This window comes from Anopheles marshallii, chromosome 3 (genome assembly GCF_943734725.1).
Source record: "Anopheles marshallii chromosome 3, idAnoMarsDA_429_01, whole genome shotgun sequence".
Classification (NCBI taxonomy): domain Eukaryota; kingdom Metazoa; phylum Arthropoda; class Insecta; order Diptera; family Culicidae; genus Anopheles; species Anopheles marshallii.
In genome coordinates this window covers 72,492,922-72,520,062 of record NC_071327.1, presented here as the reverse complement: position 1 = coordinate 72,520,062, position 27,141 = coordinate 72,492,922, and the positions used below count along the sequence as shown (strand labels likewise).

The following is a 27,141-nucleotide window of genomic DNA, read 5'->3' as shown; positions in this document are numbered from 1 at the left end:
GTAGTAGCAGCCACCTAACTGTGTTCAACGATGCCCCGAAGGACTTGTTTCCAATCATAACTGCCGTCAATGCAGCATCGATGAAACCGGGGACCAGCAGCACGTACGTGGCCTCATGCAATCGTGCGTGCCCATTTAGCAACTAGTTGTTCCGCACACGTCCTCCCATGTTCGATGACAAACAGTGCCAAAGGAAAGGTGTCCACCCGTGTCGGGCCAGGTAGTGGGTAGGACCGGCCGTCGGGAAGAAAGTATTCGCGAACAAAACAAAAAAAAGATAATTTACCGAGTTTTGCTTTGACTGTCTGAAAATCAATTTCATCGGTAGTTAGCTGCCACTTAAAACATGGCTACCGGGAATTGATAAATATGTAAATAATAAATACTTCCTGCTTTCGCCAGGGATCGACAGATTCTTGCGATGATACACGGTTGGAATGGTCGAGCCATCAAGAATGTTAGCAATAAGTTTAAGTTGTTTTAAAAATACAGAGACATAGCGCTAAATACACCATAAATAGTTTTTATAAAGGTTTTTGATCATTAAGTAAAATATTACTCCAAAGTAGCAATATAAAGTAAACTCCTAAACAAATTGTAAATCTTAACAGTGAGCACTCCATCGATACAACGTCAATTTCAACTGGCTGTGCTGCCCTATTAGTAGCCGCTTAAACAGTAGCAATAGCCCTTTGACATCTCATTTATTATCTGCCCGAACGTCTTAAAGCCTAACAGAAGCACTTTAAACCGCGATTTGATACGTAGACGTGATGGAAACCCAAGATGACGTTATGGCAATAAATAATGCTCAATTTATCTAATAAACCAACTCCCAGCTTCTCACCAACATATCGTACACATTGTTGGACCACCACTGCGATCTCCAACAACTTCACAGCTGTACCACAGCAATTCGAGGATTGAAGATGGCTTAGGTTTAGATATGGTCTTGCCAGTTTTGTTCTCGCAAAGAGCTGCACTTGACTAGCCTCAAACGCATAAAGAATCTCTGAGATAGAAATACGAAAAAAGAAAATAGAGATGGCAAAACTGAAACCAAGACATCAGATTTTAAAAAAATGTTCAACCACGTCAACTAAACGACAGACCTTGGACAGTTGGTCGGGTGGAAGGTGCTTGAAACGCGAGAAAATATGTGGAACGCAGCAAAAAAGGAAAGCAAAACTATGAATAATAGGTTCGTACAATAGTAGCAGCGGGAACAACACTAGGGCAAAGCAGAAAAAAGTATATGCAAACGGATGAGCAAGAACAATTCAATGAATAGACGGCATGCATGCAACCAGAACCCAGAAAGAGACCACCGCACCAACAATCGCTATTGGCTAAAACGTAGGAGGGAAAATCTTGGTGAAAAAACAGCCTAACCACCAAAACGAGACGCGAACGCAATATTTTACTTCAAACAGCGCATAAATCATTTCGGTGCTGGTGCCGTCTTCGCAACGGTGGAGAAACCTCCTCCTTGGCAGTATATCTTCGGCCAGCGTGTCTCATCTGTTCTAATTTCTGTCTGTCTATTTATTTTTCTTTCAATTCCTCATTAACCACCGAGACAGCCGTGGTAGAGGGTTCACGCGACCTGATACTTAAGGGTCGGTGGTCATAGGTTGCACGATTTTTAGGTCTCATTTTTTATACCACCATTGAATAGAGACTTTGAGAGTGTGTACTCTATTGAGTATATTGTGGAATCCAGATTTCCATCTAATAATCAGATGATTATGCACAGCAAAAAGCGATCAGGATAAAATGTTCTTGCGAAGGTATAAATATATTTGCATTCGGCATACGTTCCATGCCCATTGCACAACAGCCAATGGAAGCATCACATTAAATCATTAACAGGCGTATCGGTAGCCTTTTGCACCGTGCCCTTCTGCACCTACCACCGCACCCAACCTATCCACAGCATCGTTTCGCAGGCTGCTGCGACGGTCATGGGTTGCAGTCGAAATTCGTACATACCTGCACGAACAGCCGGTTGCGATTGCAATAATCATCGATCACTCGGCTGCAGCAATGAAGACCTGCATTTCGTATTGTTCCGTGTGGTTCGTACTGCTCTGCGGCCTATTGCGGTGCGAAACGCGTCCGCGAACGGTCCTTGCAAATGGTTCCGGTTTGTTCAACCCAATACAGCAGCATTTAAATTTATTATCCGCAATTTACTTCGATTACGAGTACGACCAACCTTTTAATTCGATGCGATCTTTTTCAATTTGGAAATTTTCGGTAATCGTTACCGGTGGACTGGCAGTCGTTGGGACGGGAGACGAAAGTATGCCGGGGGGTGCAAAACAGTAGAGTCCTTTCGAGGTCTTATTCACAAGATTCGCCAGTAAAGCCAAACGGGCACGCATATGCCTCCATTGCGTAAACCGAAAAACGATCGCCGGAGAACCGACCATAAACTTTTCCACCAACACTGACCACAACCGAATCAGGAAATTTATTAATTTATCAATGACTGTTTCCGTAAACATGGGGCGTTCAACATGCGAACCGGGGACTCCATTCAAAATGCAGCACCACCGTACGAGCGAAGTGTGGTCTGCAACCGGGCACCACCGTATGCTGTCGGGCGCCGTACCGTTTGTGGTGAGGCAACCTTCTCACTTGCGCCATGGAGCTTCCGCGATGCTGATTTCCATTCATTCTTTTCGTACGGCAGTTTTGCGTGCTGTACAAGTGGCGACGATGTATACTGCCAATTGGCAGGCAATCCAAATGCACAACCATCCAAACGATTGTTTGAGGGTTTGAGGAGGTCTAATCGTTAGTCACCGGCACAGTTAGTTGAAATTTAAATTATTGAACTAAACGTTTTGTATTGAAATATTGATTATTCATATAAATTTATGTAAAGTTTTGTGAAATCAATTATTGTAGAACAAATGGAAAATTACTTATATTTAAGAGAAAATAGAATAAAGTAAAAACAAATTTCCTACTGAAGAAAGTTTGACGAATAAAACGTAGATATATAAAGATTGTTAAAGTTTACTTGACTTCTAGGAAAATTATCCCGAGATTTTATCTCCAAGTATCGTTGTCATATTACGCAAACAATCATCCATGGTTGCGTTTCTAATTGTTGTTCTAATTGCCGCAGCCAGAAGTAATGAATTCTGAAACAGACTGTTGTGGTCAGACTTTAGAGAATTCGGGAACGATGCCTGAATGTGCCAGGAAATAAAACAACCTCGAGATACGACAATAAACGCAGAGGTTTTAATGCTAGTACGTCGTATGTTTGAAAGCATCGCCACTCAAGATATAATCGAGATTTAAATGATGTACTTAACACATTCGGAAGAATGGAAATCGCGTTTAGTAAATAAATTAACCCTCTAAAAAGTGTTCAATATTGAAGGTTATTCCGAAAATGTCGTTAAGTTAAGGTTGTCTTTTCACTGCATGGCATAGCTTTTAGCTTCTTACTCCTACTGAATACAATTGCAGCTTCCGACGACATCAGGTTTATGCTATTACTCATAAACGATTCGTCTTTGCCCTGGACATGCTATGAATAGGAGGAACTTCTTGGTGAACTATGGCCATTACGTGTATGGTGACAATGTTGGAGTATTTACACGTACATAAATCCATGCAAATTGAGATTCTTTATTCCACATCTACGTTGGAGGATCATATCTCACTGCCCAAGAGTTATTTGGTGCATTTTTTCTGTCAATTTATATTTTCTATATTCCAAATTCCAACAACATTTATAAAAAAAACTCCATTCCAATTATGGAAACATAACAGAAACTTCAACGGAGATTTTTGAACAGTAAACTATTTCTCATACAAGAATCTTGCAATGGACGGTCTTGCTTTAAAATAAACAACAAAAAAGAAAGGCAAGTTTCGTGATTGTTCTCCGTTTTCTTGGGCCATTTTTTGTCTTCTGTAATGCTCCATACCTTTGCCCAATTATGTCCAGTGTCATCTTAATCATTGTCGCGCGCATGACGGCTTGATGGACTGTCGGACTTCCATTGTTTAGAGGCGAAGCTTGTTTAAAGTGCAGCAGATGGCGCCAAGCAATCAACATCCACGGCTTCCTTCATGTGGTGTTGTCATTTTCTATGCTTGCCCGATTCGTCCATCGTCTTGCCCGACTGTACTGACTACTGAGCGTGTTGCGGCTCCAGCTCCAGCCCGGACCACCTTTGACGCCAGGTCACATAACTCGACGTCGTTAGTGTCGTTTAACCTCAGTCGTACGAAGAAACAAAACGTCGCGCAAAGGATAATCTTACGCTTTACTTTTCCATCAAACCCTCGGCCAATCTTGTCAAGTACTCAGCAAATTTCGTTTCGTGCTAGTTGACGCTGCAGGCTGAAAAAATGTCATCCAAATGCTACATGTCCTCATGGCGGTTGAACTGGTTTGATTTATTTCGTTTGCTTCGTATGACTTTTTGTTCAGGTTCGGGGTTTTTTTTAACCTACGCAACATTTCAACCATTACCAACCGGAGCATACTATTGCCGGAGGTCTTATGAGAAGGACAATTTATGTCGGATCGACTCGAAACGAATTCGATGCCGTACGGGTGTGTAGGAGACTGTATAAGATGCATACAATCGATCGATCGATGTTGGGGCAGTGGTCCCACGAAAAAGGCCACAAAAGAGGCCATTTAAGCCGAAATCTTTTGTTCGTTGCAACATTCTGCACCACCTCCGAAAACTGTCTACGTTTGCGTCGCAAACCGAAGCCCCGGCGCTTACTTAAGGGAGGAAAGACCCTACACAGCCGCCGTATTGATGGTGGAGAAAAATGACTTTTCCACAAGATTGGTTGGAAGCTGTCACACGTCTGACACCCTAATATCTATTAACATGTTTACGGCGTGGCCGAAAAACTAATTCATTACCTAGTGCTTCCGATACCAATTTTTGTGGTACAATGTTTCTGGATTGGGCCGAACCGACCGAACACAACGACAAAGTGCTCTTTTTATAGAACAGTCCGTTTAACTACGGCTAGAACGATATTTGTCCCATGTTGTAGAAGATGTAGCGCAGCTACGAAAGCCCATGTTTCAATTTTTCTCTGGGTTGAAACCGGAAGCTGAAGTTGACCAATTTATTTGTATTGCGCTGCTCGTACAAATATAAATTGTGCAACATCTATTCACACCTACCACATGTACGACAGAACGAATAATGTTTTTTTTTTGTATATTTTTATAAACTTCTTTTTGACATCACAACCAATTAAAATGTTAATTCCTCTAGACTTTTCTAAACTTGGATTGAATTCCACGCTCATTGAATGTGTGCCAATATTCACATAGACAATGCTGCAAATGTATCGCTTTAACAATTAGTTCCATTACCGTTCGTCAATTATTCAAATAATTCGTGATAAAATCATAAAAAAATCAATCCGTACAAAGAGCGTATCTTACAGTGCAGAATAAATTTAAAAATACACCGCACGTGGTCCTTAATTTGGCAAAATTTCACTTTTATCACTTTGTGGAAGACATCAAAACGCACGGCAAGGATTACACTTTTTCCATAAAACCTGTTTACCAAACGGAAAAATCTGTCCTCCTAATGAACACTACGAGATGTTTACCAACGGCACACTTCCGAGAACGAACTTCAACTCCGTACCCCTGCTTGGCTAACGTGGGGGATGAGCGAAAACATTAAACCATACAGAAGACATTTAATAATTTTTGATAATATTAAACATAGCTGGTAATAAACATTTATGTACGGACATAACTGCGTGCTTGCTACTCCTGCTTGTTTCCTCCAGTGGTTTACCCTCGTGACTTTTCCCAGTGACGGCCGCACGGTCGTTAGCAAGACGACTTGAGCGTAACTGGGCCAATCGCATGGACGATGCCGGAGCGTCCCATGCCGGTAAACGGTTTCGGAGGTGGAAAGCAATTCGGAAAGAAGCTGGCAAAAGATGAATATGAATTTTAATGTACTCATCATAAGCGCCAGCACTTCGTACGAATAAACGCGCCTGCTTAATGATCGTAAGCACATTGTGTTCGGTGACGTCTACTTCACCGGATCATGTTCCATCGCAGCATCGGGGCATCGGTATCAGAAGTAATGGCAGCATAGCACAGCAACAAAGCCTCTTTCTGGTTCCGTCCTTCTTCGACCGGTGCTCTTGTTCTGCCGCAGCAAGTGAACCCGACGACAACGTCTATTTGTTGTACAAGTGATATGGCAAAACATATGACCCAACGTGTAGGTACGTGGATATTAAAAATGTGCTGTTCCCACTTACACTCGTCCACCAAAAACGGCCGCAAGGCGGTATACGTTTCTCGGGGCTCGCGGGGGCAGTGGAAGGATGATGACACAACACGGCAGACACGCGGCACTAGGCGCGTCTTGTCCGGATGGTGCAGTTTCTGCGAAGGAAAATTTTAATAAGCGCCACTCGTATATTATAAATACCGAGAAATAACCATATTAACATGACATTCCTCTCGTATGCTAATGTTATGCTTTATAGATGATGCACTCTATCCTTACTTACATTTGCCCTGGTGGTGCGCACTGGTGCCACTGCCAAGGTATGTCTTTCAAATACAATTTCGGTGCCACGCAAGCAGCGAGTGCCTTCTGAGTTTCTAAGCACGCGAAGAAACGGATTGCAAAACATACGGATAAAGGGAGGTACACGCCGTCGACTCGGTTACAGATTTGTTCTTTTGCTCGGGCAAACCAACTCACACCACTCAGCAATTCGTTTTTCCCGAACGCTACGGGTTGCAACACGTCCCGCAAGGAAGGGCAGCGAAGTGTAAATCGGCTGACTGAGAGGCTGTGGTCCATTTTTCATACCTCTCAAGTGGTGGACATGCCGAAATGCGGTGAAAAACTTGAAGGACTGTTTTAGGGCCAAGATTCTGCTGCGTCGTTCGCCTCCTGTTGAACCTTACACTTCACTGAAGTGGAAGATGTAAAGTTCGACACACCACTTCAGCCAGTTAGGACGTATTTTTCTGTCCTCACATTTTTTTCATCTCCGCAATACGGGCTCCTACGGTGACACATGATGCTGTTTAGAATTCAGGCGCCTTAAGGATGTGAATTCAACACTAGACAACATGCATGGTGCCGTTTTGGGCAGCAAACTCTCATCTAGGGGTTTTGCCCCTTTTAACAGAAGTGTCAGTTTACAAGAGGTATCGATTTCAATAGGTCATAAATATAGGCAGCTTTGAAAAATGTATATATTTGCTTTGATAGCGAGAAGTTGACCAATCAGTATTTTGTACAAATAAGCAAGTGTCATGAGGCATCGAAAAAAAAACATCACAAAGTGACCAAAAAAATTGCGATGTGCCCAAACAAACATACATCACAACTTTTTATTCAAAAACATTAATGCACAAGCATAGCAAAGAAAGATGTAATAGAGGTTAATTTTTGTCGTAACGAATAATTACCACATCTCGAATATAAAATTAATTCAAACATAAACACAACACTATGCACAGTTCGGCAACCAACAACATTACCCACTTTTTTAAGTAATTAACATGTAACTAGCTACACTTGCCCTTTTCCAGAGACTGCTTAACTCGGGCAAGTGTAGCCAAATTCCGAGAAAAATATTTTCAATTACAAGTGACACGCACGCACGATTCATTCCCATAAATAAGTCTTTCAAGTGCTAGTTAGCTCCGGCAAGAAACCATCGCACAGTTCAAGTGCGCCGACACGTTTGGTCTGGGTTCTCGTTAAACAGATTTTTCTCTAGCTGCCAGCAAGCAAGGACGAACGCGCAGCACAAAACGACAGCGTTCTAGGAAAGAACGATGAGCACCGATCTTCACCGACTTAAGTGGTCCATTCCGGTAATGCATCTAGCTTCGCTGTGACTGTGGCAGTGTAAGAAAATTGAGCGTTAAGGGATTGTGCAACATGTTTGTAAACAGATGCTTCCTTCTGTTGTCCTTGCGCTAGGTTGCCCGGACGGCCAAGAACGGCGCTGGTAATGATGATCCTGACGACAATGACAAGCGTCGCAAATGCACATGGCTTTTTAACACACAAACGGGGCGTTATGAAGATGATCGAGTTATGAGCATGAAAAGCGAGCGATTGTTGTGATCCTCTAAAATGTTTACACATGTACGAAAGGGTCTGGTTGTACGTTGACTATGGAACATTGTTCCGAATTCATTTTTCGAGGAAATTGTTCTCAATTCAACGTTTAAATTTGTTATTATCCCAGTACTACTTCCTATATTTTTTAAATTACTAGCCATACTCTGATCCACGCACCACCCGGGACCGAGATTTACTGTCTCCGCACATCCAACTTTCGCACAATCGCGACAGGGGTAAGCTTATTTATGTTTCGTTTAAACATGTCACAGCAGCATATGGGTGCGTTTACACTTAAATTAAGTTCGTGCGGTATAATATAAACTAAATTAAACAAAATGTGGGTGTAAATCCCCTTAAGTGCGCCATCTCCAGCTGTTACCCTTTTGTGTTTTACCGCGCACCTATTAGGCAAGCGCAGGTCCGGGAGCAATCGTGTTGCGGTGGAAGATACTTTATGATCTTGGACGGATTCCGGTACCGGGACCCCCCAACATCGTGCCATTTCGCTTTAATTGCTCGAGGGTGCCTTAAATTCACACGCACCCCACACACGTTTGGTACGAAAGTTTCACATACACGCAGCACCGAAGTGGTGTGGCCGTTGTTAATGTGCTCAACCGTCACTGCTGGTCTCGCAAGATGCGTAGAGCGTGAAGTTCTGGCTTTAACGCCACCGTATTGATAAGATTCCCGTGCCTATGGAACTGCCGGCGGACAGCAGCCGCTCGGTATCAGCTCAAAGATGCAGGCTTATCACCAAGCATTGGCAATCGGCAATCGGGTTCGTTTCATAACATTGGCTTCACACGGCGCACTATCATCATGGTCACTGGATGGACGGGCGTGTTGTTGATTTCCGTAAACTACATCCCAACATCCCAACGCTAGTTTGTGGAGTGATTTCCTCTGGAGCACAGGCATTGATTTGATGTCCGCATCGCAGTGAACAGCAATGAGTAAATTGTTGAAATTGGGTTTTCTTGGCGGAGGCAAAATGGCACAAGCCATGGCAAACGGATTTATTTCCGCTGGTGAGCTGAAGTTCTCAAAGTTTGTTGTCAAACCGTATGTGGACCGCATGCAACCGCAGCATATCAAAAATAACCCAAATCACGGGAAGTTTTGCACCGTGGCCCACTATCAATTGTGTAAACCAAAGTGTTTCTCAAACAATAATATGCGATCAACTTCTGCTCTTGCATGCAGTGTAATATGAGTTGCAAATATTGCTTGACGCTTGTTAAATGTGTTTTACTTATAGTTCGAAGCTCAGTATTCTAAATCTTGGTGCCTTAAGTATAACAATTTAAAGCTTAACTCATTAAAAAGTTTGATATCACCTTCTTACTGCGAGGAAATACTTAATTAAAACTCCATGAATAACCTCAAATATTGCTAAAAGTCCCAAACTTTAAAACTGGTTACAGGGCTCACACGAGGAGATAGCATGACGGCAAGCTTCCATCCCTCAGACCATGCCAACATTGATGCTTTCAAAGCATTCGGTGCCAAGACGTACGTCGAAAACCTGCCGGTGGTGAGCGGTGCCGAGATCATCTTCATTTCCGTCAAGCCCACAGTCGTCTCGAGCGTCCTGGAGGCCGTCCGACCCGCTAGTGCTGGTAAACTATTCATATCGATCGCGATGGGCGTAACGTTGCGCGACCTAGAAAATGTGTGATTATTTACCCTTTTTGTGCCTGCATGATAAGCCACCCCAAAATCAATCGAATCGATCGCTGATAACGTGGGATCTTTCGGTTCCTTCTTGTCGTTGTTTTGTACTCCCCCCCTCTCCGCAACATTAGTCGCTAGAGTCTACGGCTCGCGTAATACGAGTAATGCCAAACACACCCGCGTTGGTCCGTGCCGGTGCCTCCGTGTACGTCCGTGGATCTGCTGCCACCGATGACGATTGCAAGGTAACGCAGGCACTCTTTCAAGCCGTGGGCACATGTGAGGAAGTCCCGGAAGCTATGATGGATCCCATCACGGCCCTGTCTGGCAGCGGACCGGCGTATGTGTTCGTAATGATTGAGGCATTGGCGGATGGTGCGGTGCGGATGGGATTACCGCGGGATCTGGCCTACCGATTGGCATCGCAGACGGTGCTCGGTTCCGGCAAGCTGGTGCGTGAAACTGGACGTCACCCGGGACAGCTGAAAGATGACGTTACGAGCCCGGCCGGTTCGACGGCGGCTGGCCTCTCCCATCTGGAGCAGAGCGGTACGGAATGCATGCTGAAGGCATTTGCCGACCTAACCGTTTTGTAATGATCGTGCCTAATGTGTTTCCCAACGGTTTTATCCTTCTTCTTCTAGCCTTCCGACACGCTGTCAGCGGTGCCGTAGAATCGGCCACTGTTCGATGCCGTGAAATTTCCAGCAAGTGACAACAGCCGCATCAATCATCACCGTTTATATCCTTTACTCTCGATTGCGCATCAACGGGAGAGGAAACGTAAAGTGATCCTTTAAATACTTACTTAGTAGTTATGTTTGTGTACATTAAAAGCAATCGCGTCCAAATAGCTCAATCATCGTGGCTTCCCTTCGCTCTGCCGTCTCTTTTGGCTGGCTTTCGTTTTGACGGTTTCGGCAAATAGATCCGAATGTAACACGCCGTGTACGTACTAATTTCCACGCTAGCCGTAACGCGTTCACTCGAAACCTTGAGTGTCATCGCTCAAAACGCTCGCACGCCTCGCGCAACTGACAAGAATACTTTTATGTTCGTACTAATAATTTGCCTAAGAATGCATTAATTATCCACCGAATCTTCGCGTTCCGCAGCACGCACGTCAAAAGTGGCGGTGTTTTTGTTTCGAAATGGGGTGTTACAGCTCGTATTCACCTTCCTTCCGCACCAAAAATTATTCATCATTACAATTTCAGGCACTCATCATCCCACACCCTTTCTTCCATAACTCATTCGTTCGTACGCCGTTCTTCGGCCGTAAGTTCTGCCACCGTGAGGGTGGAGGGCGCTAATAATGCATCACTGATGTTTGTTTTAAAAATATGTCCCCTCAAGAAGAGTATCTCCGCACTACAAACAGTAGCGATGATTCAAGGGTCCACCCATCCCACCATTTTCTGACGCGATCGTTACGGGTAGATCATGGTAAACTCTGAATGATAAATTTGCTTTCCCCTTTCTCGTACCAAATTAGAGTATTTTTATTCCGTTTGTCACACAGTGGAACGATCACCTTCGCGTGAGATTCGGAGCTAACAGCGCTGTGGTTCTAAATGCTTTTCATAGCCGTGTCGTGAAATTACAAGTGGGGAGGCATGTTTGGGCGCAAGGTATGGGAGTTCCTAAATTACGGAAGTGTCCACGGTGCGTGGTGGCACCGTGTGTGTGGCAGCATTAATTCAACGGCCCTATCGTTACAAACGTCACTCAACACCGATAGCGCACTTCTTCAAGACTTGCGGCAGAACGGCATACTATAACGACCCGAAATGAGGCGCAGAACTCGCTACTGTTGCGAGGACGTGAGACACGCACGGTTAATTTACGATACGGATACGGTATGGGAAACGGTTTGGTTGCGCCTTCAGCGAGCTAAACAGCCCCGAAACCGAAGCTGTTAACCATTTCACTCGGCAGCCTGTCCCCGCCTATTGGAGTTGACAAACCAATCGAAAGGAAAGCCGGAATGCGATTCACATGCTTTTGGTCTGTTTTGTTTTACTTTGCGGGGTCGGTTTATTCGTGATGCGGTGGAAGATGATATTTACGGCCCAATTTGTGTGACATTGACGACGTGCGGTGACGGTGAGAAAAAGAGTTAACGTCAACCAAGTTCATCAAATGCTTATTCCTTGCGGAGCACTATCATTGCGCAGGCCGAAACACACACAGCGTGGAAATCGTCCCGATGGTAATAATTATGCGTAATGGCAATATACTTTGGGGACTATTTCGCTCAACTTTCATCAGCATAAAAACGTGTTCATTTAAACGAATAACACGAAAAAAAGAAGATACTGAAATTCATAAGTAATGTTAACCAATCTTAGTATGAATTACAATTAAAGATGTCACTTACAGTAAGGCAGATAGTGTGAAAGTGTAGTTAAAAATCCCCAGAAACTTATTGATAGAAATCATCAGTTTTAAATGTTTGCAACAATTCCAGACGCTGGAAAGGATTCTTGATCCAGCACGATACAAATTCTAGTTTAACTTACACAAAATTCTGGGATACCACTTCAACCAGGAAAACCTTGTCGATGATAGCAAAGATAAATGATATCAGGTTGAAAACGGTTGGAAACAATGTTATTTGCCATCTTTAAATATTTTAAATTCTACTGCAAACAAACACCACCCCTGCCAGCCATAAAAAGTGATAAATTATCCCTTTTCCTTTAATCCTTTTGTACGTTCGGAAGCATCTGTGGAATTACGTGCGATCCGAATAAATATACTCGCTTTGGGATGTATTTTTCATTGTTGTGTCAACAGTGTGATCGCTTTACGTCAAGAGCAATTGATCAAGCGAGAACAGCCCATCAACGTCAGTGCACCGTGTGATAGGTATGGGAAAAAGGGCTGCGAATGGAAATGATGCAGCCTCGCGAATGATTTTTACGAACCACAAACCGATGGTTACGGTTATGAGCATGTCGGAATCAGTAATATACAAAAATAGGTATTTATAATAGGCCACTGAAAGAACGAAATATACTTTTGTATGACCTAGAATGGAGGTAAGTTTTCTTTGTTTTGCTTAAATTATTCCACCATAAATTGCACGGCCATGGTCAAACTGTCGCATTCGCAAAAGTGCAACCTTAAAAACAATAAACGCTTTAATTTGGCTGCTAATTGCTTAATTAACTGCACTACTACATCATTTCCATTCGATAAATTAAAATGCTTGTGACAAATTTAATTGGGTACGGTTCGTTGAACCATTTACGCCCAAGTACGCGGGGTGCTATCGATTTAATGCACTTCCGTACCCATCGGATCGCATCAGCCGATATCGCGGATGACAAACACGCACACACACACACACACGGCTCTTGGACATCCAAAACCCAACTGGTAGCAACTCCCTTCTTTCATGTCACAGGTAATGGACAATTGAAATTGATTGGTATAGACCTAAACAAGGTAGCTGGCGGGAAGGCCTGCTACCATTACCCCGAGTGGTTGTGTATGTGCACTTACCTGCAGTTTAACCAAATTGGGATGCTCGGTGGACAGTTTCGCCAGCAGCTGATAGTCCGATTTTGCTGCAGCTATTAACCATTCTTTGGCATTTGGATGTTGCATCTATCGGAAACAACCGGAGCGGAATAGTATTTAGATCATTTCCATCCGATCTCTACCTGTAGGAATTCTTTGTGTCTCTTACCAAGTTGTCAGCATTGATCGTTTCCTCGGTGTTCTGGAAAGTGAAAACAAAAAAAAAACCGTAAAATCATGAACAAGTTGCTTGAAGGTAGATATTCTTGACGAGTGGAAATTATCATACATAAATCAAAGAAAGAAAAAAAAAACACTTCGCCGCAACAGATTTACTGCAGAAAATTAATACAACCAATTGAACAAAACTGTTGAGATAAGTTCGACAAAACAAAACGAAGCAGACAAAACGCATAAAAGCAAAGGTAATACGGTGCGCATCTCTCTACCGCTCGAAAGAGTATCATTTCATTTGCATACGTCGACAAATTGTAAATCAATTGCAGGACGGTTCAGCACGGAACACGCTGGCAAAGGGGTTTTTGGTTTGTGTTTTTTTTTTTTATTTTGCGCGTTCGTGCGTTTACACGAAATGGCAGCAATAACCATAAAAAGTTGAATATTATTAGCCCGCTCGCTACAACTGGCGACCGGGGATGCATTCCAGAGACGGCCAAGGAAAGCCGCACATACATCGGCTTCGAATTATCACCGACACAGCCGTCAACACACCAAGATCAACCGTGGACGTTGATTGTAGGACATGTAAAGCCATTAAGATATTGGTCAGTTTGATTGTTTGTTTACTTGCACTTTGGGCTAGTATTCGTTTTAATATGTTTTTTTTTTCTCCATTTAACGACGCTTAGGATCCGCAAGGTGTTTGGTGCTTTGAAATGATTTATAATAACGAAGAATTACGCTGTGTACTTAAGCACACACAGTTCTTTTTGGAAAAATGGTAAACAGGAATTAGTTTGTTTTAGCATTTTATTAATTTAGAAAACATTTCTCATCGCTTATGCTAAGCTTTGCTGAATAGATAGACATGTAGCATATTAACAGCACTGGTGTATGACAAACTTGAGCTGCGCAAATGAAAGCTTCTACAAACTTTATACATGCATGTTGCCTTTCAAACGTATATCAGCTGAACAACGTGTTTCTATTACAAAACAGGACATCCAACAAATGGCAACTATCATCACGGACACTAACATTCCACCACCCGTTCTCGACCGTCCGACCGATACCTTTCAATAGACATCGACAAAAAATGTACCTATTGATGGAACCATGTTCACCGTATGATAGTGTTTAACTTTCAAACGATACATCGATGTACGGTTAGCAACTTCCGAACTATCGTTCATTACAATCATAGTAAAAGTTTTTGGCTGTGGAAGGACACCAACGTTCAACGGCAAAAGCAACGCAACGCAGAGCGAGACAGCAGCCATGCTTCGTTATTCGACAAAACCCATATTGTGCTGCTGCATGGCGGGAATGTTCGGATGCCGTCTTGCTGAGTTCTTTTTTTTTCCGAGGGACCACTACACACCTGACGGACTCGTCAAACTCACCCGTCCATCGTTTGATGTTGTACGGCGTATATGGCATGCGCAACGATTTTCATCATCCACCAGGCACGGGAGCCCGGTACGGAGTGGGCCGACCTAGGTGTATCTCCACCTTCAGATGACGATCCTGCGCTGCGTACCGTACACCAAGATGAATGTTACCCGAAATGTTGCAGGTGAAGGTGTGGAAATTGTACGCCAGTTCATTAGACAAAGGTATCCACAATGTAATTCCTTTTCATGACAGGCGCAGCACCGCGCAATGCCGCGTTTCTCGCCCACCCTGCAACCAGTGGATTGCCTGCCTTGCCTTTTGTGCGCCACGGAGATTTTAGCCACTGCTGTCGTTCGTCGTCGACACTACTGTCATGGTAGACCGTTCTGCATCGAACCCCGTCGTGTGCTTGGCAATATGACCGCGGGGACTAATGAAGAGCATGTTCGGGTGAATGACTACAGTTCCGCTGCCATCATCATCACCATTGGCATTCACCACCCGGGTTCCTTGCGGTATTGTGGAGCACACTGAGTGCTTTTCGAGGTACGTCATACTCGACAATATACGCAGCTAGCGATCAAAAGATGCCAACATTTTTCTAAAATATGATAACGTTTTGTTCAGATTTTTTGATATTTACCGTACAAAACTAACCGTTGTTAAAGAATTTGATAATTAAGAGATACTTATAACGCGTCCTTTTAAACTATTTTAGGTATTTCTAAGTTCTAACAATATTTTATGGTACCGTCCGGCACATACAGGGGTTCATCCAGAGCAGAACAAATTTTATCACTACTCGCTTACAACAGCAAAAACCGTAGGTAACTCCCTTCTTAGCAAATGGCTCCTATGCCTTCGTACTTCCATTCTAACGGCGCAATGTGTACGCACTGCAAAAGACGGTACCCCACGAGGGATGTAATCTGTGATGGACCGGCGTAGCGTTTCATTTTCTTCTCCACCTTTGGTAGCAAACTGGATGTTAGCAAATATTTCATCAAAATGTACTCTGTTTTTTTGGGTAAAAGCGACAACAACCTCTACCAGCCTTGTCTGCGTGCCATCAGCCTACGCATACGGCCGTATGTGTTATTCTACGCAAAAAGGGGTAAACCCCTTTTCGCCTGGAAATTTCAACAAACAGCATCATCCGTACACAACATACGCACGCACAGTACAGTTCCCTTGTACTGGAGTTGCCTTTGCAAATCCAGCACTCCTGGGAGAAGGTGGATGAATATATTCCGGCTAGATAATCAACCTCCGTTGCCCCTTCGTAGCATGGCACAGGTTAGACGAATCCTTTCGCCAACTCCCGGCAAACGGATCATCCCTTTGCTGCGCGGAATTGGCTACCAATCAGGGCAGGCATCACACATATAGCTACCGTGTTAGTCCCATGTTTATTCGGCTAGTTTCTTTTGTTGCTTTGTATAACAACCAATCTGCTCGAACGGCCGACGCATCGTCACCGGGCAAAAGTGTCCGGGGTGTTGGTGCATTTTCCCGTATCGTATTCGGGCTTTTCAATCCGCTCGAAGAGGTGCGTTGATTAAGTCAAAGAGGGTTAATTTGCATACATCGAATATTGAGCCGGGTAATGTTGCACCCACCAAACCTGCCCATACAACGTACACTATCTGTCAAATTTAATACACATCCGTTCGGTGGGCTTCTCCAACTTTCGATTTACATAATCTATGCAAATGCCAAGGAAACTCGTTAATTGTCTACGGCATCATTCATACCCTGGGTATTGGGGCAATGTAGAAAGTTTCGAGATTACACCACAGATTGTAGAACGTTTGCGAGAAGCTAGATTTTCGCAAAGAATTACCTACTGCCGCATCCCATCCAGTTCATTAGAGGAGCCTTGCTCAACCAGGCTTACATCGATGTGTAAGATTCCTTCAAATCTTGCGCGTCTGTTATCGCCGGCTGGCGAATTCGGACACCTACGGAAAACCATTCGTTCTAGCCCTTCTGGCGAAGGAGCGTCCGGGCGAGTGCGGTGATATGGACAGCATACCCGAGCATCGTACTTGCGCTCGTCTATCTATAAATTATCGTACATGTGCAAAAAATGTAAATTTTACCCAACATGCGTGAATAAAAACATGGCGTACTAATTACACACATTGCATTTAAATTATGGCGTCCGCGTGGAAACGAAAATTAATTTTCGCGGAATATAAATTAACTGCAGTTAGCATTCGGAGCCCGTGTGTGTGCATAACGATGTGCCCGGCCCGGTCACACGGACGCTCGCTAAACCTCCCCCTGGGGGCCTTTTCGACGCAACTGTGCAACTCTTGTCTTGCTTCAAAATATCCAAAAACCCGCTCGGTCGCCACGATGAACGAAGATTCGGTGCATTAACGGCTTTTGGCGCGGACGCGAACGGTGGAAGAGGATGGGTTTTCATTTGACGATTGTCGGACGAACTTCCCCGTCCGCTTGACACCAGATTTACACACCGGGACTACAATTACAAGGGCAAAACGCACGCACGCACACCAGCGTGAACCGAAAAGCTTAACAATCCATGAAACCATCCAGCAGCGGGAGGATGAGTTAAATGATCTTTAACTGATTGCGGTTAATTAACCGCTAAACATTTGTGCGCAATAATGATAGCCACTCTAAAACATGGATCTCAAACAAAACAATAAAAACAACGCAAGCAAGTTATAAACGTACAACCGTCCGTTGTGTTTAAATAGCAACTCTTTCTACCAACGGTGTTGTTTGCTAATGAAAGATCACGATCAAGCAGGCCAAAGCAAGCCCACTACTGCGAAAGCAGTCAGTTAATGATAACACAGCAGCTCGTTAAGTATAATTTCTTTCTATCAATCATTTTCTTACGCTTCAAATGTTCTAATTTCAGCTGCATATAGATAACTTCACATAGAAAATAAATTTTCATCTTCAGGTGCATCTACACTAATAGAAATGCTACATATCTTGGGGACATGGGAAATTTTGCAAAATTTCCCAAAAATATTTAACTATTTGCCTATTATTAACACACGAACGAAACGCTACAAGTACACCCTTGTAAAGTGGCAACGCTTAGGGTCTTTATTATCCGGAAGCACTAGTATTCTGCCAACCGCTAATTGAAGGCGCAAGGTCCCCGGTACTTGACAAACCGTCCGCTTCATTTGCAGGCCGCACGCACCCGCAACCCCAAATGCTCAAGTGAGCGCTTCCGCAAGAACCGTTTTATCCACAACGGGACGTACCCTCTGGCGATAAGTGTGCCAAATTGTGTGCCGCTATCAATTAATTTATTTCAATTTTTGGACAGCAAACCACCGGACCAGGTATGGGGGGAAAAAAAAACCCGCTCATCCCGCACTGTTTATTATTTCCTACCGGCAGTGTAATGGTAAATGGTAAACTCATTATCAACCACTCGAGCACTGGGGTACGCGGTGTACACGGCGTAGTTAAGGGTAGACAATACTACCGAAATATCCTTGTTTTCCGGTTGACTGCAAGCGATGGAAGAAGCGCAACACTCAAGTGGCCTCTTTCGGGATATGCACCGTGTCCGCAAACCGGGGGAGTTCAGCACAAACAAAAAAACAGTCTTCACCGAAACACTACAACCATGCCCGCCGTGAGCTGTTTTGCATTTTATTCAAAATCATAATGATAATAAACAGCACTATTAAGTGCATCGCATGGCACGATGATGCCCCGTTCGCTGGCATTCTCATCGTTAAGAACAGCGGTAACAGTAGCTCGGCTTGATCTCTGCTTGTTCTCCGCCATCATCCACCACCGGTGCCCACGAGCCTCGGGAGCGTGTTGATTGTGCCGCGCATCACCGGTGGTCGGCAGTAGACACTTGAACTTCTGCACAATAGTTTATCCGCAAGGACTTGCTTCGCTCCGTTTGACCCAACAACAAAACCCACCGAAGAGGAGTGGTGCGTGCGTGAATTGAGTTCAATCACGGAACGGTTCGCTTGATTCGAATCACCGTGTAGGGCAGGGTTCAGTTATTTCAACCGTTTCCGGCATCGGAGATGGTCCGTGCCACTTTTGGCTTGTTTCCGGTTTCAATGTCTCCAGGCACCACAGTAGCACACGCCAACCAGCCAGCGGGCACAACACGTGAATAGGAGCTGTGTGTGGGTTTTTTTTGTTTGGGTCCCGTAACCACATTGCCGTACTTCAGCTGCAGTTTCTCCCACTAAGTCCCTTTCTTGTACGTCCCAAACGCTAGCGTTCCAAAGTTGTACAACTCTCCTTTGTCAGCTTACCACGAGAAAACGTTTGTTCGGGTTTTCCACCAGGTTCCCAAAGGAGCCTTGTCCCATTACGCTACTTATAGCTAGTTTTTCCACGCAACTTTCGTCCGCATGCTAGTGTGCCGTGTACTCTTGGCAAAAACTGCACGTTACCTCCCCCATCGGTACTAAAGTCTCTCTACCTTCACCGTTTGTGCGCTATGTGCCCGGTGCAATTTGCATATATAGTTGACGGTATTAAACTTATTTGCTGCAAACATACCCCCATGCAAACCAGCCACACACACACAACAGATCGTGTAGGATCGGTACCTTCGCCTCGGACTCCTTTTTCCCACTGGTCCATCACCTTCCTCCGTACGACCAACGTGCTGCAATGTCTAGCTCGGTAGACACCATGCATGCAGGAGCGTTAATATTGTCACTGTTGCAAAAAGGATGTCCTAAAATAACCTCCTTTGCGACTCAGCGCAGCAACGTGGACCGGGAGGTGGTTTATTTTGGAAGCGGAGGATTCCGTTTGTCAAGTGTCGTGTAGTTGGGAAGAGAAACCTGCATCCTGTGTGTTCGTGCTACATTTTATAATCGTCGTTCATAACGAAAACATCAGATAGTAAGCCGATTTGTGTGCGGGGCAAATGCTATTGTTTCACCTCTCCCCCCCCTCCCCTCCCCCCTTCTCATTTTTGCAAAGTCATGAAACGCTTTGCGGGTGAGTTAACGGACCGGCGAGAAACAAATAGAGCAACATGCCCGAAAGGAACGTGTAGCGCTTTAAGAATCCGGTTTCCGGGATTTGGCGACGTGCTGATTTGTTCTATTCAATGCCCAACTATTGGTGACAACTTTTCGTACGATTAAGACTAGTCATGTTTTCCGAGGAGGCACTTAAAGTCGTTCTCGTTTTATGTTTAAATGTGGCATGTCTATTCCCTCCAATAGTGCTGATCAATGTCCAACGATACTGGCATCCTCACATAGCTTTAAAATTATTGAAATTTTCTTACACATTCTATCTCAAATTTATAGCAGAAGTTGCTCAATCCATCATACCATCTGTACCAAGTTAAATCCTTAGTGCATATTACATAAAACCGCTTAAATGCCAAGAATGCCATCAAAAAAGCTTCTCCCCAAAAACAATAGCAAAACGTTTCGCTCTGATGGCCACACACGGCAGGCCTTTACGATGATATTTGATGGATATTGTAACGCACACGAAAGACAAATATTTGTAGGTTTTAAATAGATCTCAAACATGGGCCACTGACAGGCAGAAGCTGCTGGCGCGTCGGTAGGAAAACAAATCTAAAGTGGATAATTTTTCATCAAACCCAGAAAATGAGACCATGGCCCCGCGAGACCTCCGTACGGCCGTCCAGCATCACCGGTGACGCGGGTGGCCCGTTCACGAGATCCCGAAAAGTCATGTGTCGCATCCTTCACGGCAGCCGGACGCGAACATGTCACGGATCAAGCGCGACCTAAGTGTCGCGCTGCTATTATCCGGTCCTCGGCGCGACAGCCAATTGAATCGACGGGAAAATCTTAGGGAAACACGATCCGTGCTGCAAATCGGTCGCCGTACGCCGTATAAGAGGACGGTAACAAATGACATAATTTCCTCAAAACTATTGACAGACTCGTGTCAATTGTTGTTTACTCAAGCAGCGATGAAGCGCGCACCCACGACAACAACAACCGTGCCCAGAGCATGTGGAAAATGAGGCTATAATTCATAAGACACGATACTTCAACGCGCGTACGCGCCCGGAATGGAACCGATCCACGCTAAGCCGGCGACGATGATGATGACGGCGGTGTTGACTACTAAAAATAAACCGATGAATTCATCACCCATCAACTCCGGGGCCAGCACGCCCGGGGGTGTGCACAAGCGGTTGACAGCGATTCAGGCATAGATCGACTCTTCGCTCATTGCTACGGACAACCGAGTAGAACGGCAGACGGTCGAAGACGGCCGTGGAAATCACAGCTGTTCCGAATTTTCCCGATTTTGTGTGACATGCGAACATTTTCTTTACGATGAAGACAACGCGACAATATACAATAGCAATTAACCATGGTTCGCTCCTACCCACTGCGCCACCCCCATTTCCCATTCCACATTAATTTTCCTCTTATAATGAATCGACCACCTACTGCTCCGTGACCATCGACCAATGCAACCTCTTTTTGTTTAAGCTCCTTGCTAAACCAGATACCGCGGATTACCTCCGGCTCGGTCTGTCTCGGAAACAATCTCTCGAGTAATGGACTGCAGCGTGACATGGACACGGTCGTCTAGCCCGAGATTTGTCGCTCACGTTCAACTTTCCATCAGTCTTCAATGCGTTTTGGCTGAAACTTCGCAACGGATTTTCATCTCGGACGGAAAACTTAAACCCCCTCCCTTCCAACTGCTCCACTTGCAGTTCGTGATGAATTCATTTTATTTAAATTTAAAATACAGCCAAACAAGAAAAATTACCATACGAGCCTTGCGTTTTCCCTTCTGGCCACGGACAATTCCCAGCTGTTGTGTGACAACCAAGCTGACGGCTGTAACAACAGGACGTCACACGGTTTCAAATGCTTGTGCGAGCGACATTAAGCATGGACGATCCGTGCTTGATCCATCTCCCTCGCGGATGTTTGTTGCTGTTGCGCCATTGTTGTATGTCTCTGGTAGACTTTTCCCCACTGATTCTGCCATTAAATTGTTTCAAATCGGCAGGTTGCCCATTTGAATGTGGCACATTTGTGCCCCGAGTCGCCTACTGCCGTAGAGCATTTTGCGGAAAATTTATCCCCCATTTAATGTCCGCTGCCATCGCTTCCCGGTTGTTAATGGTGATGTCGAATGTGCGCAGCTTGCATTAATCTCACCGAAACCAAAGTTATAATCGTAAACCGGCCGAGGAAAAAGTTACGATTCGTCCTAGGGTTTATGATCGCAAACGAAAGTTCATTTTCACTTTTCACTTTTTCAAGAAACATAAAAAAGTTGGATTTTTAGAAGCATTTTACAATACTTGCAAATAAAATGTTACAGGATTCTTGCCTACTTTCGAATTGTTGAATGTGGGAGCATGTGTGGTGCTAACATTTCTTAGAACTTAGAATTTTCTTTTTAGATCTCTGCATACCCCTAAAATCGTTCGCAGGATAGAAACATTACTCATTCATTACTTCACTACACACAGAACTGCTGTAAACCCATTTCGCAACATATTCTACAACCGATTGAAACATCCAAACGGGCATACTTCGCCGCAGTTGGCCCATGTTTGGGCTTCACGAAAAAATTACCGTAAAACTTTAACTCGCAAACGTTTTAATACGTTTCTATAATGCCTATCATTAAAATCATCAACTAATGAATTCAGTATTTCGAATACGAAATTAAACGCGCAATAACGACCACATCATTAAATCGATGAGCGAAAAGAGCCCCCTGGGCTAAATCACTAAAAACTGAGACGTGAAAGGAGGACTAAACGAAAGGGAGAGAGAGAGAGGAAAAAAAACATAAACCAAAACAGAACTCCTCACAATCTTATCTACCGTCAAACCAGTCGCCCTGGACTCGATCTTGACTGATTCCGCATGTTGCGCGTTCTCCGCTAAATTCCTCCGCGTCGCCAGCGCAACTAACTCCAGCCTTCAACGTACAACAGTTGACCGCTCGCTCACATAAGTTTTGCATTTCTTTCAGCATTTTCCAGCGCGCCAATTCGGGGTTTTTTTTCTCCAAGGGATACGCGTCAATACATTCGAGCCCGCCGGCTACGGTTGGGAACCGAACGGCCAAGAACCAATCAGCGCAAAGTGCATCTTGCGGAGGATGAACTGTGTATATGATGGTATCATTTACTAGCCAGTGGCTCCCTATAGCCTCCCTAGACTTTGGCAGCTCGTCAACACTGAACAAACATGCGTCTCTTATTTGTAGCCAACTTTACATTGACACTTCACCGCACGTCGACTGGGTCGAAGACATAAAAATACAACCTAAACCAAAACATCCTTGCCCACACGAGGAGGTGATGTGGAGCAGCTCATCACTTCTGGGAAAGCAAGGGACAAGAGTTCACGTGCCTGTAAAGCAAACTTTACTACAACGAATACCTCCCATATGGCAGCTGCAACAACACTGTCAAGGAAGGAATCTCGTGTGCTGGCACACATTTACGCGCTACGGCTAAAAGGTCCTCCCGGATCCCGCGCGGTTCGCCGCATCGTCCACATAGAAACGCTCGCTCGTCGAGAGGAAGCATTTGTTTTGCACCGTGTTTACAATCGCAATTAGTTCATGTAAATTCGAAATCATTTGTAATTGACATAATTGAGACTGGACATGTAATTACGTCGAAAGATTGAAGAACTTTCAGGTGAAAGGCCACACGAAATATTATTACCGGCGGTGGTCGAAACCTTCTCGTTTCGTGCCACCCGCACGGGCGAGGGTGCGCGCGCTCGCTCCTTGTGTCCTTCTCGGTCTCCGTTGGCGTCTAGAAACCGCATGTGTGCGTGTTGTTCAACATATGGTGCGGCTTGTACGCCCGTATTGACACCACAAGAAAGCGCAGATCGAAATTATCCATCCGGTATCCGGGGCCGTTGCAGCAAACCAAACCAGACAACCACCGGACCACTCCGAAGGCTCAATTGGCATAAACGATTCTGCCAGGAACGAAATGAGTTAATCTGCCAAACGCCTAACGGCAACTGTGGACGCACACGTCAATACTGTGCCACACTGTGCGTTCTTTTAAAACCATCATGATGTTGATGATGATGATAATGATAATGATGATGAAAACACTTCCTTTCAGTTCCGACGATAGCCACGATAAAACGAGAACATTCAAAGATTTCCGGAGAAAATGGAATCATTACGGATTCCTGCTTACGACCCATTCGACCCACCTGCACGTTACCTAACGCGCACACATGCTGCCCCGCTAACCATGAATCAGACGGACGAAAACACACATTTTATTTCAATAAAACGGAGGTAAATAAACCGTCCCTAAGTAGCCGAAATTAAGTTAGTTTAAAGTCTCATTCTTGATGCAATTGGGTTCATTCAACAGCATCGCCTCCGCCCGTTCTGAAGCTCGTCGGAGATACAGCCGTCAAGTCAAACACGGGTTCTGCAGCGATCACTGCTCCCAGCGGTGATCGCCACTAAAAAGGGGTATTTTATTTATTCGGCCGCTGCTAATTAGAAGACCCTTGCGGGGTGAACCTTCGCATGAGGGGTTAAACAGCCGCGTTTTGTGATTGATGCCTCCACGGAAGCAATAGTGGGGCAAAGAATGGCGCCACTCATCAATGAAGATTTAGGGTCCCGGGAGAGTATCGTATTCTTTGATTCTTGAGCTTGGGACGGTTTTGTGAATGAAAACATAAAAAAAAACAATCACATTCCTCTATGTTAGCGAACAGGCTTAGAGGAGCTGCTACTGATTTCATTCACAACTCCAGTCACAGGGTAGTCGCCGGAAGTGCTACGGAGGTCTCAAAAGTTATAAACTGAAACTCCTATACGCACGTTTGAAAGGTGTGGAAGCTCAGAGATTTCATGTAAATCTCTCTGTCAAACACCTAGGCTGGATAAATCTGTCTGTTTTAAGGGGGGTTCTGACTTATGGAACCATACATTTCAATACTTTTTGTTGGACTTTGCACTTTTTTATTGAATTAAGTTGTGAAAAATCAATCTACTATTATATTTAACGAGGTTATTTAACAGAATGAAACTCAGAATCTGTTTTTAACTGAGATGACTTTTGGTCAGAAGTTTCCGTTTAAATCTCTAACCGTTTCTAAGGGTCTAAGGGTCCAACCTTAAGGAAAACTCAAAACAATTCATAAATGGCAGGGACAGTAGTGTCCCAAGAAAGAAGAAAAATATTTCCCGGATAATTCTCTAATAGAAATCTCTGTTTCAATCACATTCAAAACAAGGAGTCCTAATAATAAAACAATAGAAACATACACATGATCTTCAACTCACAAACAGCCAAAAATATTAGCCAATTTTGCAAAACCGTACTTGGACAAAACATTCCCCATTCGCTAGCCCGCAGAACGTGGGTCCATTTAGTAAGGCGTTCGCGTGGACAAAACATGCTTGTCTTTGTCGAGATTAATGCATGCGTCGTAAAACAATCATTTTGATGCCATCCTTTTATCGCGCCCAAATGATCGACACATGTTTCGAAGCAGTCCGAAATGAAAGCACGTGATGACGGCGCAGTTTCCGCCCAGATTGCTACGCCTAGATCACGAGACCACTACGGCAGCACTAACGATCGATCGATCGTACGATCGAAGTCACAATGCAGGCGATAGGTGCGTTCAACCTACAGCATCACCATAATTTGTCTCCAGCTGATATTTGTGAGTCTTCTGGAAACATAAAATAATACGTCCTGTGGACTTATCGTGAAACCGTTTAATCCCCGGGTACGGTGACTGTGCAACTTTTCTGCGGCAGGGAGCATAGATTCATAGAGAAAAACATCACGATGACCTGCACGATCAACTAGACTACATACATATATATTCGGTTGGAGAATGATAAATTAAGTTCGAGGCACCGAGACCACTCGCGGTGCGCTGTCGAAGGTGGAGGTGATAACATAAGAAAGGATTCGGGCCAGGATAGCTAAGCCTTCGCTGGTGATGAACGTTCCCGGCCACAGTAGATCGAACGCTATTGCTAAGCGATCGAGCAAAACGATTTTATCAAATAATTAAACTCTTCCATAGTTATTAATTACGTACAGCGTTGGATAAAAGACGGGAGTGCGAAAGAAAGAGAACTAGAGAAAAAAAAAACAAATATCGCCAAGTAAGCTAACCGATCATTTCCCCCGGATAAGCAGCACAGGTATCTGAGGCTCAATTTTGGTAGGCACACACCAGACGAATAGGCAAATGACACAAAACCCCTTTTTTCCCATTGGGAGGTCGAATCTCGCCTTTCAACGAGGTAGGTACACGCGGGATGACACGGCTTGCTAAATGGATGGCTCGCCCCGCTATTTCGAGCAGCATAATTGAAAATCAATAAATCGTATTCAATTAAATAGAAATTAATCGTGCGCTCCGATGGCCAAACAATCGCTATCTAAGTGATATTGGGTAGCCGAACCGAAGATCCCGGGCCCGGGGTGGGGGAGTGCTGGTCGCGGACAGAATCGTGACAGAAGGTGGTTCGATGGAACCGTTTTGGAAGCGACCACAACACTAGTAATAATTTATAGTTTTGACAGCTTCGTAAGCTTATTTGTTTTCTTCGTAGACGTGTTAGCATCGTACGCTTCTTTACTGTTCGTCCCTTCATCAACCTGAGGCCTGTGCGCCAAAGTAGTTAGCAACAGCGCCTTGGCCGAAGGTGACGAAAAGGGTCACACGCACGCAGGCCGTACGCGGTTCGACACGGCCAGGTGGAAAAAAAATCCGTGGGCACAGGAAGAAAGGAACTACAAATAAAGATGCAGCGTCACTGCTGAAATAGGAACGCCGTCCAAAATGCCATTTTCTCACCGGGGGACGAGATTTTGGGCTTTTGAAAAATTGATATTATTATTGAATGTTTTACCATTCAGCTAGTTGCCATTATTAACATTTTTAACACGCTTGTACATATATTTGCGTTTCGCCATGGTCTGTAGTGGTTCCCATCACCAGCTCCAGCAGTAAGGTACACGCCATGGTACGATCACAGCTTGTGTTGAGCTTTTTTTGCTCTGTCATATCCTTGCTTCTCTGTTGGTTTGCAATGATTAGAGACTTCGAGGCAATAGATTAAAGTGACTCATTTTGAGCCATACCATGATAGAAATTCATTTTTTGAGGTATTTTATGAAGTTGTTTGGATTGAATTAGGAAAATTGGATCACATTAAAATCAGATCCTCATAATCTCAGCCAACTTAG

At 44.4% G+C, this 27,141-nt stretch overlaps 2 protein-coding genes across 2 annotated transcripts in view; one reads left to right on the top strand and one right to left on the bottom strand.

Moving 5' to 3' along the window:
• Nucleotides 1-27,141, bottom strand: part of LOC128713861 (ankyrin repeat domain-containing protein SOWAHB) — a 91,067-nt gene that overhangs the window by 62,694 nt on the left and 1,232 nt on the right. The window contains exons 3-4 of the mRNA XM_053808731.1: nt 13,510-13,542; nt 13,323-13,427 (exon numbers count right to left, since the gene is read on the bottom strand). Of these exons, the coding sequence (XP_053664706.1) occupies nt 13,323-13,427; nt 13,510-13,542 (138 nt within the window). The remainder of the gene's footprint in view (nt 1-13,322; nt 13,428-13,509; nt 13,543-27,141) is intronic.
• Nucleotides 9,088-10,527, top strand: LOC128713863 (uncharacterized). Its single transcript, XM_053808734.1, has 4 exons — nt 9,088-9,166; nt 9,563-9,810; nt 9,944-10,361; nt 10,457-10,527. Exons 1-4 carry the CDS (start codon nt 9,088-9,090, stop codon nt 10,525-10,527), a joined length of 816 nt encoding a protein of 271 aa, XP_053664709.1.